At 49.9% G+C, this 14,678-nt stretch overlaps 1 protein-coding gene across 2 annotated transcripts in view; it reads right to left on the bottom strand.

Annotated features, from left to right (window-relative positions):
- Window positions 1-14,678, bottom strand: part of CCDC88C (coiled-coil domain containing 88C) — a 145,781-nt gene that overhangs the window by 77,787 nt on the left and 53,316 nt on the right. For both annotated transcript variants that reach the window (XM_040256634.1, XM_040256635.1), the window contains exon 4: window positions 3,867-3,936. In XM_040256634.1, coding sequence (XP_040112568.1) covers window positions 3,867-3,936 — 70 coding nt within the window. The remainder of the gene's footprint in view (window positions 1-3,866; window positions 3,937-14,678) is intronic.

The raw sequence follows: 14,678 nt of genomic DNA, 5'->3' as shown, positions 1-14,678 counted from the left end.
TGTGTGACTGTGTGTGTCTCTCTCCATTGAGGTGCATTGTGTGTGTGACTGTGTGTGTGTCTCTTCATTGAGGTGCATTTACCAAAACCAAAAAATAACCCCAAACTGAAATGTTATAAATGACGGTACAGTGTCACCATCAGTTGAAAAGAACACAGATGTGCTCCTGAGCTGGGTGACAAAATTTGTTTAAAAAAAAAAAAGCCTCCCCATCCACCCCTTCTAGGCAACCACACAAGAAAGAAACCAACTTTGTTCTTTATTTTAAATGAAACCCCAAATGCTTTACCCACCTACTTCTAAAATTTAAAACAGAAAACACCGTTCCACAAATGTGTCTCGGGCACTCATGTTTTCGTCTTCTTGCTGGTGCCTATCCCCTGACAACCTCCTTGCTCTCAGAGTCCCCCTGAGACTCTTGTCAAAACCTACCCATGCGTGCTCCCAGCTCTCATCCCTCCAGCCTCGCTCTGGGGGAGGCGGCCCCTCCCCTCTTGGCAGAAGCCGCCATCAGTCAGCCCTGCCTGCCCAGGGCCCTCTGAGATTGCCGCAATGGGTGGAATTCTCGTCCTTAACTTTCCCAGAGGTCCCCGTCTCATCTTAACTTCTCCATCGAACTGGGGCCGGAACCTCTTCAACTGATATACATTGATTCCATATGGCCCTAGGGACTTGGAGACATCCCATTCACATGTCAGTTTAAAGTGCTTCCCTGGTGGCTCAGACGGTAAATAATCTACCTGCAATGCAGGAGACCTGGGTTCCATCCCTGGGTCAGGAAGATCCATCCCCTGGAGGAGAGCACGGCAACCCACTCCAGTACTGCCTGGAGAATCCCCATGGACAGAGTAGCCTGGTGGGCTACAGTCCATGGGGTCGCAAAGAGTCAGACATGACTGAGTTTAAAATCCGTTTAAATTTTAAACTAAGTTTAAAATCAGCTTCCCGAGAGTGTTCTCAAACTGGATTGTGAGGAAGGCTGCACCACTCTGTACATTTATGGGGGAAAAAAAAATCACTAAACTGTATACTTAAAATAGGTGAATTTCAGTCTTCCCTGATGGTCCAGTAACTAAGATTTCACACTCCCAGTGCAGGGGGCACAGGTTTGATCCCCAGTGGGGGAAGATCCCACATGCTATGTGGAGTGGCACCCCCCCAAAAAAAAGGTTAATTTCATGATATGCAAATTATACCTTAATAAAGCTATTTAAAAATCAGCGTCCACATCTTCGCAGGTGTTTCTGTTCATTGCCAGACCCGAGGTGGGACCTGGGTTCCCTGGATGTGGACAGTCTCTCTCCCCGTGTGGTTCAGAGAGGCTGGAACAGAGAGGCTCTGAAGGCAGGGCTGGAGCCAGGGTTCTGGTGAGCAGAGGTGCCTTCTGGAGAAGGGGGCCCCCTGAGGGCAGGACTCCAGACAGCAGTAGGAAGGGAGGGGCTGACGCAGGAAGGTGGCAAAACCACACAGTGTGACGGGGGGACGGGGTGACACAGTAGGGGAGCAAGACGTGCTTAGCATGAGCTGCTAAGTCACTTCAGTCATGTCTGACTCTTTGCTACCCCATGAACTGTAGCCCACCAGGCTCCTCTGTCCATTCGGATTCTGCAGGCAAGATACTGGAGGGGGTTGCCATTCCCTTCTCCAGGGCATCTTCCCGACCCAGGGATCAAACCCGGTTTACCATCTGAGCCACCAGATTAACTCATACATCACTGTCATTTTTGTAGGTCAAAATGGTTAAGCACTGGCAATTGCCTGACACTTGTTCATGTGTGATATGGACCAGAGCTCAGGTCCAGGGTTTAGGTGGAACAAACTCCCACTCAAACTCCCCTCTGCTCATGGGTTAAGTGGCTGAGGGCTTGTCACTTCCACCCTGTGACCTGCCATTCTCTCATCTATAAATTCGACGGCACGGCCACACCCCAGAAGCACATTTTCATTTCCGCTTTTAAATACATGTCTGGTGCCCAGCACATGCTGGGTCCCGAGGGTTCCAGCAGGGAGGGTCCTTCTTTCCTGCTCCTCTGCTTTCCTCTCCTCATCTGACAACGCTGTCTCTAGAGCAGCTGAACAGCAGAACTACGCCTGAACCACCAACCTCTCTGGGCGCTCCTCTCTCAATACCCGTCCCCCAAATAAGGCAGGACAAGCAGCACAGTTCTGCTAAGCAAAGCAGACCCTCATTTTCCTCATGCTACTGCTGAAACACGACAGAGTCCCAGCTGTCCCCGGTGCCCGGGGCTGCATCTGGCATCTGCATCATAAGTCATGCCTGACTCTCGCAACCCCACGGACTGTAACCTGCCAGGCTCCTCTGTGCATGGGGTTCTCCAGGCAAGAATGCTGGAGTGGACTGCCATTTCCTTCTACCTGGGGGAACCATGAAATAAAGCCAGAAAACAAATGGTCCCAGGGCAGAGCCGGGGACAGCACAAACCAAGGGCTCCCTGTTACTAACACATCAAGTAGAGAAGGGCGTTACTGCCAGGGGCCGCCAGGTGGGTCTGGGTGTATCCTGAAGAGCCAATATGATGCTCACGGGCCCGTGGCACTGAAGACAAACAGGAGATCAAAGAAACCCTTTCCTTGGGCTCTTGCAGAGAACAGGGGAGTGAGGGTCCAAGAAGGAACCCTCCTCACGAGCAAAGTGATTTCATGCTGAGCTTCCCTTGACCCAGTGCCCCCAGAAGTTGCTGTTCCCAGGGCCAGGGCTCCTCGACAAGGAACATCCTCGGCAGGTCACAAGGTGTACCCTCCCCTGCGCTCCAGATGACCTGAGCTCCCGTGGACAGGCTCCCGTGAGAGCAGGGTGAGGAGGTACCCGCAGAGGCAAGCTTCAGCTCGTCCCGTGAAAGCCTCTCCTGGTGGGATCCTTCCCGCATGCCCTGACCCCACAGCCAGTCCAGGAGGCTCCCAAGGTCTCCACGGGAACCAGGGGAGTCCCAGCCAGCAGGCACATCTGTCCCTGGGGCCCACAAGTTTCCATCCACGAGCCACAGGTGCAGGTACGAGCACAAGACCGTGGAGGGGAGGAAAGGCAGCACCCCATTCAACTCACAGTGCGTTCACCCTCAGGAGCTAAGCTCTGGCTTTCTGTAAGGTGTCCGGGAGGACATTTCAGTCTTTCAAAGTCATACCAAGTGTCCAAGACCAGGACTTAGGACCTTACCCACTCCGGCCCCAGAGACCAGTGGGAGATGCGAGAACGGGTGCATGACAGGGGGTCCCAGTGAAATGTGCATGGGGCAAATAAAGCAGCACAGGATGCCAGTGGAAGGGACCTTAGTTCCTTCCAAAAATTCTCTCCCAAGCGGCTCAGAGGCTAAAGGATCTGCCTTCAAGACAGGAGACCTGGGTTCGATCCCTGGGTCAGGAAGATCCCCTGGAGGAGAGCATGGCAACCCACTCCAGGGTTCTTGCCTGGAGAATCCCCGTGGACAGAGGAGTCTGGCGGGCTACAGTCCATGGGGTCACAAAGAGTCAGACACGACTGAGCGACTAACACTTTCCCTTTCAAAGATTTTTTCTTGTCAATAGGGACCACAGCCCATGATGGTACGAGGACAGACCCCTGGGTGGTGGTGTGGGGCACCATATTACTTAAGCCCCACAGCCCAAGGAAGCAGTGGCCGCACCTGCCTTGGAACTCCCACCTGAGGGCTCACGAGGATATATTCTTAAGGAAGAAACGTGCTCTTGGCATAAAGCCCTGGGGTTATAAGCCCATCCTTTACAATCATACCCAAATGAGCACATGTTTTCACTGTGCTGGCTCCAGGCTGGCAGCCAGAGCTCTGCCCCCAACAGCTGCCCAGGGCACAGCCCAGGCTCCACAGGGGGTGAGGGTGGCCTCCACTCACCAGACAGCGGGTCTTTGCCAATCATCAAGACATTAGGCAAATTCATGACGATCAGCTGCTGGAGAACTTCCTATGGAAACAAAGGGGAAAGGATGCCATTAAGAACAGCAAACAAAATAAAGGCTGATTAAGAAAATTACAGTGTAGCAAGCAACTGGAGGAGTATGCAGCCATTATGAAAACAGTTGCTATGAAAATACTATATTATATAATAGGAAGGAAAAGTAAGATATAAATAAATGAAAAGTCAAAACAGCTAACTGTGCTTCTGCCTCGATTATTACTAAATAAAAATTATGTCTGTGTGTGTACAGAGATTTCGGGGGAAGAGAAGATATATTAGATGTTATATTAGTGGACTAGCAGTGAGTTTCTTTTAAAGGATGTCTTTATTTTTATTGTATGATTTGCTTGTGCAACTAAAAAATGCAGAATAAACATTAAAAGGGCTTCCCTTGTGGCTCAGCTGGTAAAGAATCTGCCTGCAATGCGGGAGAGCTGGGTTTGATCCCTGGGTTGGGAAGATCCCCTGGAGAAGGGAAAGGCTACCCACTCCAGTATTCTGGCCTGGAGAATGGTCGCAAAGAGTCAGACACCACTGAGTGACTTTCACTTTGAAGAGATGTCACTGAGTCTTTATAAGCTGACAGTTCAGGATTCTGGCACTCAGTAGGTCTTTGGTACAAGCTGTAAATCAAGAGACTTCTCTTTTTTCAGCAGTGACTTCTCTGTTGCTGCTATTCGGTCACTCAGTCGTGTCCGACTCTCTGTGACCCCGTGGACTGGAGCACGCAGTCCTTCCCTGGGGGAGGGATAAGTCAGAGCTCATCTGCAGCCCCCACACACACCCCCAGAGACGTGGCACACAGGAGATGCCCGGCCTCCTGCCCTCACACCAAGGGCCCCTGAAGGAAGGCCCAGGCACCAGCCAGCGACATGCCCCCTGTCGTGGAGGTTTTAACAAGTTCCCCTCCAAGTGTGCTGGCCCTCCACTCACATTTCCCAGGGTACTTCTCAGGGCAGGTTGGTCTTCCCTGCCCAGATGTGCCTTGTTTCTCACAAACCCAGAAGATAAAACATCGAATTCTACAGAAGACAAGCAAGGCAGGAGGATTCAGTAATATTCTTGGTCTTGCAAAAGTGGGCACCATAGAAACTCCTGACCAACAAAGCTCCGCTTATGCCTTAAAAAAAAAAAATGTTTCCATTGAGAGACAACTTTTTTTCCAGCAGTCACTCTACTGCACTGCGTGAGGACTCTCTGAACTCAGGACACTGCCAACCAGTGCTGATGAATTAAAGGGGGACAGTGAACACAGTCGGCTAATCCCTCAGGGCCCAGCTGATCACCTCAGAGCTCTCTGAGTCCTCAGATGGGAATGGCGGCCTTGGCAAGCTCGCCAGGAGAGGCCGACATCCTCACAGTGTCAGCTACAGACTGGCACTTGCCATTGACCTCTACAAGGATTAAATGTCGTGCTGCTGCAGCTGCTGATTTCCAACACCCCCTGAAAGGCATTTGGGGTGGAGGAGAAGGGAGGCACTCTGTGCTTGGGGGAAAAACTGGTTAGGTATTTTCAGGAGCTGATTTTCTGAGCCCAATTCTTGTATCTCCCCATGTCTAGAAAAGCACAAAAATCCTTCACGATGACAACTGTTCCTCATGACTAGCAGAAAGCTTCACCAGACTAGCAGAAGACTTCTGGAAAAATATGTGCCTGACTGTGTGTACTCTGCCTTCACCCAAATCACGCAGACACTGACTGCACCCCCCCACCACACCGCCCCGCCTCTTTGGAGCAGCTTCTCAGAGCTATCTGAGGTGCTGTCTCCTGGGCTGCAGTCCTCACTCTGCCCCAAGAAAAAGTTAATTATCAGACTCACTGCATGTTTTTAAAGTCAACAACAGAATGTGCAAAATGAACTGCTCCACCCTCCTTATTATCTTTCCATGGCTCCCACAGCACTAGAAATTGAGGAGGTGTACCCCATTCCCAAACACTCCGGGTCCCTCTGTGTTCAGTGTTGGAGGACATCTTTCTCTACTATCTGAGGTCACATGTTACTGCATCTGAGATGGCCAGTGTTTTCTCAAGCCAAGTCTCAGTGCTGGGCAGAGTCTGAGTTGTGTAACAGCCTCAGCCTTCCTTCAGGGCTTGGAAAAGTCAACGCAGTCTCTCAACTGGATGTGCTCACCAAAGGATTCCGCAGTAGCACCCTCAGGCAAAACACACACAGCCAGTAAAATCAGATAAATCCACTTCCAGCAAAAGGAAGGACTCCCAGCCAAGTCAGCCGTTCTGTGTCAGCTTCCCTGGCGGCTCAGGCAGTAAAGAATCTGTCTGCAATGCAGCAGCCCCAGTTCAACCCCTGGATCGGGAAGATCCCCTGGAGAAGGCAATGGCAACCCACTCCAGTATACAGGCCATGGGGCTGCCAAGAGTCAGACTGACTTAGGGACTAAACCACCAAGAACTTCTAAGTCACATCAAAACTAAGTCACTTTAACTTGGGGACATTGGATAAATAATAACATTGCTAGCAATGTCATGGAGTCCCTATCCGGTCTCAATGCTAAACTCAAGTGCTCAGCCCAACTTCTAGAAGATTTCCTTGTTATCACTGTCAACCAACTACATTCCCTTCTAGAGTCTTGGCTGGTTTCTGCTCTGCTGTGGTGCAAGTGTCTGGAGCACCAGCTCTATTATCAGGGTACCTGAATAAGGTACACGTTTATAAAGGAAATTTGTTGTTCAGTCACTCAATCGTGTCTGACTCTTTGCGACCCCATGGACTGCAGCACCCCAGGCTTCCCTGTCCTTCACTATTTCCCAGAGTTTGCTCAAACTCATGTCCATTGAATTGATGGTGCCATCCAACCATCTCATTCTCTGTCGGCCCCTTTTCCTGCCTTCAATCATTCCCTGCATCAGGGTCTTTTCCAACGAGTCAGCTCTTCGTATCAAGTGGCCAAAGTACTGGAGCTTTAGCTTCAGTCCTTCCAAAGAATATTTAGGAGTGATTTCCTTTAGGATCGGCTGGTTTGATCTCCCTACCGTCCAAGGGACTCTCAAAAGTCTTCTCCAACACCACAGTTCAAAAACAACATCTATTTTTTGGTATTCAGCCTTTTTTTATGGTACAACTCTCACATCCATACTTGACTACTGGATAAACCATAGCTTTGACTAGACAGACCTTTGTTGGCAAAGTGATGTCTCTGCTTTTTAATAAGTTGTCTAGGTTGGTCATAACTTTTCTTCCAAGGAGCAAGCGTCTTTTAATTTCATGGCTGCAGTCACCATCTACAGTAATTTTGGAGCCCCCACAAATGAAGTCTGTCACTGTTTCCACTGTTTCCCCATTTATTTGCCATGAAGTGATGGGACTGGATGCCATGATCTCCGTTTTTTGAATGCTGAGTTTTAAAGCAGCTTTTTCACTGTCCTCTTTCACCTTCATCCAGAGGCTCTTTAGTCCCCCTTCACTTTCTGCCATTAGGTTGGTGTCATCTGCATATATGAAGTTACTGATATTTCTCCTGGCAATCCTGATTCCAGCTTGAGCTTCATGCAGCCTGGCATTCTGCATGTAAGTTAAATAAACAGGGTGACAATATATATTATAGCCTTGACATACTCCTTTCCCAATTTGGAACCAGTCTGTTGTTCCATGTTCGGTTCTAACTGTTGCTTCTTGATCTACAAACAGGTTTCTCAGGAGGCAGGTCTGGTGGTCTGGTATTCCCATCTCTTTAAGAATTTTCCACAGTTTGTTATGAAGCAGGTACAGAATGTGAAATCATCTTGAAGGTCTCTGCAATAATGTAAAGTTAAATTTTTACGCTAATGATAACCTAAGCGAAACACTGCTGGAAAATACTGCTGGGAAATCCATGTATTCTCCTTCTAAAACTGGATGTTTAATTTTATCTAATCTGGGCTTTCTAATTTTCCCACAATATGTATCACTTGCACAGTTAGGAAGTAATGTTTCATGAACAATATTTTATTGATGTGTTCCTTTCAAAGCCTCATGGGTCTCCTAAGATTTAATCCTGTGGCCCAAAATACCTCTAAGATCTTAACTGTTCCCCCTGAAGGACCATTAATCATATTCCAGCAAAAACAGCCTCGGAGGTTTGAGTACCACGGTGAGAATTGTCTAGGAGAAATACACGAGAAATGTTCATTTCGAATGTTCTGTATACCTGAGGCTGATTCATGTTGATGTATGGCAGAGGCCAACACAATACTGTAAAGCTTTTATCCCCCAATTAAAAAAAAGAAAAGTATAAAGAAACAAGTGACAACATACAAATAATACACCTTAATTAAACCAACATTTCCAAAATATTATTGCTTTGCCACCGAATCAACATAAAACCATGAAAGAGATGATTTCACACTTTTTTTCACACTAAGTCTTTGAAATCCACTGTGTAGTTTACACTCACAGCACATCGGAATTTGAATGCCAAACTGTCATTGGAAACACGATCTGAATAAGTAGATTCGCACACCCAAGTTGTTCCAAACACACTTACAGTTCTTCCAATAACTGAATCCAGTATTGGTTTTTCAATCTAAGTAAATGAAAAATTCACCTCCTCTGTCACACACCAGCCATATTCTGGAGGCCGCGCCAGCCACACATGGCTAGTAGCTGTCATGCCCCACAACACCAGAGACAGGGGAGCTAAGCAAATGCGTCTCCTCAGGGTGGCGGGGCCTCCAGGGCAACAGGCCAGGCCCTCATCTAGTGGGGACGTGAGGAGGCTGCTGACGAATGGACGCTCCCGCCTGCTCCTCAGAACAGAAGGCCACTGTGGAGGCCGCAGCTGACACAGGCCTGCTGGGCGGGCGATGGTCACCCCCCCGCTGGCTGCAGGGGTGGACGAGTATGGAGATGTGCTCTGAGCAGTCCTCAGATTTGCCAACAAGCCTTCCTGGTGCCGCGCGGGCTTCTGCGAAGGCAGAAACAAAGGCCACTGTCGCATCCTGAGGCCGCGATGAGGGGCGAGGGCACACACAAGCCTTGCGGCCTCTCATGTCACCCCACCCTTCTTGTGGCCTGACAGGGGAGGGAAGAGTCAGGCCTGGGGTGCCGCCATCGCAGAGACCCCCTCCCTCTGCAGAGAACTGGGCTAGGGCCGGAGAAGGCGAGGGGGACTTAAGCACTGAGATCCAGAGCAGACTTTGTACACCCCTCCCTTCTCTGCCCTGCGTCTCCTTTAGATTTGGTCTGAGATGCTAGGATAAGATGTGGGGGAAACCCCAGATTTCCCTTTTCCTAAGTGAAACTGCACTAACTGCATCTTGGAAGGACCTCGTTGCTATCCACTTTAAACAAACGAAAGGAAAAGTCACAAAAGTAGGTCAGAGGAGGGGGGCAGCACTTGGATTCTCAGCAGCAAGGGGCTGGGCTAGAAAGAGCTTTGTAACGTAAAAGGGGAAAGAGCCCACTGGACCTCATCCAGGCTGCAAACCTAACATTTAGGAGAAACTGATGGTTTTGAACAGTGGTGTTGGAGAAGACTCTTGAGAGTCCCTTGGACTGCAAGGAGATCCAACCAGTCCATCCTAAAGGAAATCAGTCCTGAATATTCACTGGAAGGACTGATGCTGAAGCTGAAACTCCAATACTTTGGCCGCCTGACGCGAAGAACTGACTCACTAGAAAAGACCTTGATGGTGGAAAGATTGAAGGCAAGAGGAGAAGGGGATGCCAGAGGATGAGATGGCTGCATGGCATCACCGACTCAATGGCCATGAGTTTGAGCGAGCTCCGGGAGTTGATGATGGACAGGGAAGCCTGGCATCCATGGCATCCATGCTGCAGTCCATGGGGTCGAAAAGAGTCAGACACGATTGAGTGACTGAACTGAACTGATCAACTCTGAAGCTCCTCCCAGGGCTGTGTTGACACAAACAAGGCCTGACACCTGGGGGAAGGACCAACTGAGCAGCACGGTTTCCAGGAAGCGTCTGGCACCCCAGCTGGGGTCCCAGCGGCAGCATCTGGCTTCACACCATGTCAATAAGCTCAGAGACTCCGACTGCCCTTGGACTGCCAGTTTCCTGATCGGAGGCCACCTGGGAGGTCACAAGGAGTGACGAGGGGCCATCTGGAGGCCAGGGCACTGGCTCCCAAGGGTCACGGGTGAGAGAAGCTCTCAGAACCAGGAAGCCAAGGGGAAGGAAGATACTCCCTTCCTCCCAGAATCCTCTTAGGACAAGTACAGATGTACCCAGTGGGGAAAACCCAGGACACGGGAGAGGGTGCCCCGCTCCAGGCTTCACAGGTGACAGGGCTCTGCCGTGTGGCAGGAAGGACGATACAAGACAGGGACAGCAGACTCCAGAGGCACCTGGTGTGCAGAGAACTCAGATGTGATCACAGCTATGCGAGTGGCCGTGGTGGTGGTGGGACCTCCTGGCGTGCCCACAGCAAACAAGACCAGCACCCGGGCTCGTGGCTTCACTGAGCCCAGGATGCCAAATGCTTGAGCCCACGAGTGAACTCTGCTCCCAACACAGGGCCCAGGCTGCCATTCCAGGCTGGCTCCAGGGATCACCTGAGCCCTCGTCAACCCTCCTGTCACCAACCTTCACACGGGCCAGCGCTTCAAGTTACCAACGTCCTCCTTCCCAAACTCGCTCAAACCTCACTCCTCCCAAGGGAGCTCTGCAGTTTCCTGAATGCCTGCACTTTACGGATGTCGGCGGTGCTAAGTCTTAGGATAACAAGATGGGACTCCGTCATTGCCCTCTGGAGGAGGGGGTCTCTGAGAGAGGCGGGGGGGGGGAGGGGAGGGGAGGCAGAGGCGGAGGGGCAGCACAGCAGGGGCTCAGAGGGACCCCAGGGCAGGCCTGGATGCCGCAGTCTACCGGGTCTGTCCCTCGGGCCCGAGGTGATCGGTGGCTCCTGGAGCTGGTGTTCAGTGAAGCTCACTTCCAGCATGTCACTCAGTGGGCTTCATTAGGTCCCCGTAAGGTCAGACCTCCTAATTCCTTTCTAGCCGGTCTCTATCCAGAACTTATAAATAGTGCACCCACTAAGTCATGGCAGACAAACGTCTTGGAAGCCCTCAAAAAATGAGCCTGTGCTTTCCTCCAGGATCTCCTTCCTTGGCTTGGAACAGGAGGACTCAGCTCCGCTCAGCTCCTCACCCCGCAAAATGACCCCCTTGACTCACCTCTGAGAATTAAGTGTGTGTACTCACAAACTCTTAGTAAGCTGTCTGCCATAACACTGTCAACAGCAGAATAGTAAACAGAAGCTCTAAAATACCCCCATCAAAGCTTCACCCCCAAGTACAACAGGGTGTATGATGAGGGAGCCGCACTTTAATAATTAGGCCACAAACGGACACTGGGGAGTGGTTGGGTAATGGAAGATTCAGTTAATATCCTGGTTGGGAAGATGGCAGAAAATGCTTAAATGAATAAGACAATACCTAACTGGGTGCAGAAAATTAAAGATATGCCAAAGGGAAGAAACCGTCAAAGAAATATATACCAAAATGACAGAACTCTCTTTATTAGAGTGGTCAGGCCAAGAGCAAGCTTTCCCAACATTTTGAAAAGATTCTGGGATTTCCCTGGTGGCACAGAAGGTAAGAATCCACCTGCCAATGCAGGAGACAGGGGTTTGATCCCCGGTCTAGGAAGATCCCACATGTCACGGAGCAACTAAGCCCGTGCACCACAACTACTGAGACTGTGCTCCAGGGCCCACGACTCACAGCTACTGAGGCCCAAGTGCCTGCAGCCTGCGCTCCGCAGCAAGAGAAGCCACTGCGATAAGAAGCATATGCACCGAAATGAAGAATATAGAGCCCAATCGCTGCAACTAGAGAAAGCCGGCGCAGCAATGAACACCCAGCACAACCAGAAATAAATTTAAAAAAAAAAAAGGTTCTATAAATGTGGTTCTATCACCTTAAATCATTTTAACCCTGTGGCATGGCTTCCCACAAAGAATGTATGATCAGCAGTATCTCTTTATCAGTTATGGAACTGTGAACACGACAGATCCACTTAAAAAAATTATCCTTTCTCCTGAGACAATTCACAATGCAACATGAAAAATGATGCAGATTATTGGTTTCTTAAAAATCACCCACTCCAAATCAAACAGTACCCCTTCACCCCCCATCAGGAAGTACAAAGCCTCCATCAGCTGGGAAGAGATACGAGCCAGAGGAACCCAGGGGTGACGGCAGAGGCTGGCTTGCAGCTCCGGTGCCTGTGCTGGGGCCAGAGGCAGGAAGCCCTGTGGGAAGGGAAGGGTGGGGTGGAGGATCAGCTCCGAGAGCATCAGCCCCTGGAAAACAGAGGCTCAAGAATCCCAGAGACTTTCACCCACCACCTGTGGCAATGTAGGGGCCTCACTGGAAAGGTTTAAAATGCTGCCAAGGCTCCTGTCAGTCTCTGTGCGTGCTCAAATAGAAAGGTCACTTTCTCCGCTGGTGGAAGAAACAAAAGGTCCCAGAAAAGTTGCCGGGTGCAAACACTTTCCGTGTCTGCGGCAAAGGTTATCTTCAGTTTCCAGTGAGAACACTGGGATTATTGGATTAAGAACAATGATTTCATGAAGAAAGAAATATTTTTCTCTTGCCAAATGAAAGAAACAATTTTATGGTCTGACATTTTGCCAGGAAGGAGAAACAAATGCTGCTAAATGCCATGAGTTTAGGTCCATGGAATGACCCTCCATGAGGATTTGACAAGGAGCCGTTAATTCAGAGCCAATAAGAGAGAGATCCCAGAGAAGTTAAGACAAACACTCCTGAGAGGCATCCAGGAGGAAGATGATGCTCATGGTTTCCAAGGAGACCAGGATGGTCCAGACAGCAAAATGTGCCTTCCACACAGCCAGAGAAACACAAAGCCCTATCCAATACTGAGAATCAGAAACACGAGTGATGGCTGCTTTGAGTATGCATCCAGCATGCGTGTGCCCACACACACACAGAGCACACCGTAAGTCTTGGGTTCAGAGAGTCAAAACCACACATAGAGCACCTTGCCGTGCACTGACAGGTCACACAGCACAGCACCAGGTACACTGCCAAACTCTGCCCAGACAAGGCCGGGAAAACTCCCCAGAGGAGCGCGCTTGTGAGCTGGGCTGAGGACAATGCTCAGGAGTCCCACAGGTAAAGGTGGGAGCCAGGAAATGCATTAGCTACCACGTGTGGCCAGTGAGTCAAGCTGTTGGTTACCCTGTTCTGTGCATACTGTACATTTTCCACTGGGCGCTGTTTCTGCCTCACACAATGCCAGCCCCAGGTGCCACCAGTTCAGAACCCTATCCATCCTCCAGAGCTCAGTGAAAATGCCACCTCCTCCAGGAAGCCAGCCTTGATGCCTCCAAAGCTCAATGAAAATGCCACCTCCTCCAGGAAGCCAGCCTTGATGCCTTTAGTCACACATGACTGCCTTTCCCCTCAACTCTTAATGCTTCACCTGCCTACTCCTGCGGCACTTTCACATTTTGCCTCATCAGTCAGCTTCTTTTGTGAGGAGGCAGCAAAGCGGCAGCAGCTAAGTGACCGCTGACAAAATGAGACTGACTCAGCTTATGGCAAAGTGCTTGGTTTTATTGTTTTTAAAATCTCTTTTTTTGGAAGCGGTGTCTTCTCTTTCTCACATGAACAAAGGGACCGAGTCCTGAAAAGCAACTACTTTGCTCCACTACCATGAGTTACTTTAGTCCCCTGTTAAGTTCCTTCATATGCCTTCAAGTATTTTACCTGGCAAAATCGGCCACCACATGTCTGAAGATCCCACATTTAACATCCCGGTAGATGAAAACTGAAGTTACAAACACCTCACGGTGAATTTGTAATGCCGGCTTGAATACATCAGGCTTTCCAACTGTAAAATCCCAAATGTGATAGTTTTATGAGCAAGTGAAGAAAAGCAAGGGGAATTAAAAATTCATCAACAGGGCTTCCCCGGTGGTTCAGTGGAAAAGAATCCACTTGCCAGTGAAGGAGACATGGGTCTGAACCCTGGTCCAGAGATCCTACATGCCTCAGAGCAACTAAGCCCATTTGCCAGAACTACTGAGCCTGTGAGCCACACCTACTGAGCCTGTGTGCTGCAGTGACTGAAGCTCACGCGCCTAGAGCACGTGCTCAACAAGAGAGGAGCCCGTTTGCCTCAACTAGAGAACAGCCTATGAAGCAAAGAAGACCCAGCATAATCAAAAATAAAATTTAAAAAATTTTAAACATAATAAAATTCTTAAACAAAAGAAGTGACTCAGATGGGAAAGGCCACACACGTATTCAAGGACCCCAGCATCTATCCCAGGACCCCAAGAGAGGAGGCAAGAGTGCAAACCCCAGAGCCCTAACTCTTCCAGAAACCACACAGCTAAGGTTCACGCAAGTGAGGTGCCTCTGGGATCTGGAAAGGTTGAGACACTCACAGAGCACCCCATGGAGACACCCAGGAAGTCAGGGCTAGTATTCCAGGCAGCCTCTGCACACATCGTGGGGGCTTATGCTCCTGCCATCAATTAGCGCTCCTCCAAAGCTCCCCCTTTGATAAGGCCAACAGGGGTTCCCTTCAATAGCATCTTGGCCCAAACAAAAACTGCCTGACAACCCAGATGGCAAACACATACCCAAACACAGGGAAAGGTCCCCTCTCCCTCTCTCCTTCCTCCTCCTCACATCACATGAGGGGACCAGGACAAGAATTACCAGAATTTTCAATTGGAAAGAACCATGGCACATGCTGTAATGGGGTTTAATGGCAGGATACAGAGCAATGGCCAAGCTGGGCGCTCTGGGCT

The sequence above is a fragment of the Oryx dammah genome, unplaced genomic scaffold (genome assembly GCF_014754425.2).
Source record: "Oryx dammah isolate SB20612 unplaced genomic scaffold, SCBI_Odam_1.1 HiC_scaffold_16, whole genome shotgun sequence".
NCBI lineage: Eukaryota > Metazoa > Chordata > Mammalia > Artiodactyla > Bovidae > Oryx > Oryx dammah.
The sequence above is the reverse complement of the archived record's forward strand: the minus strand, read 5'-3'. Positions and strand labels throughout refer to the sequence as shown.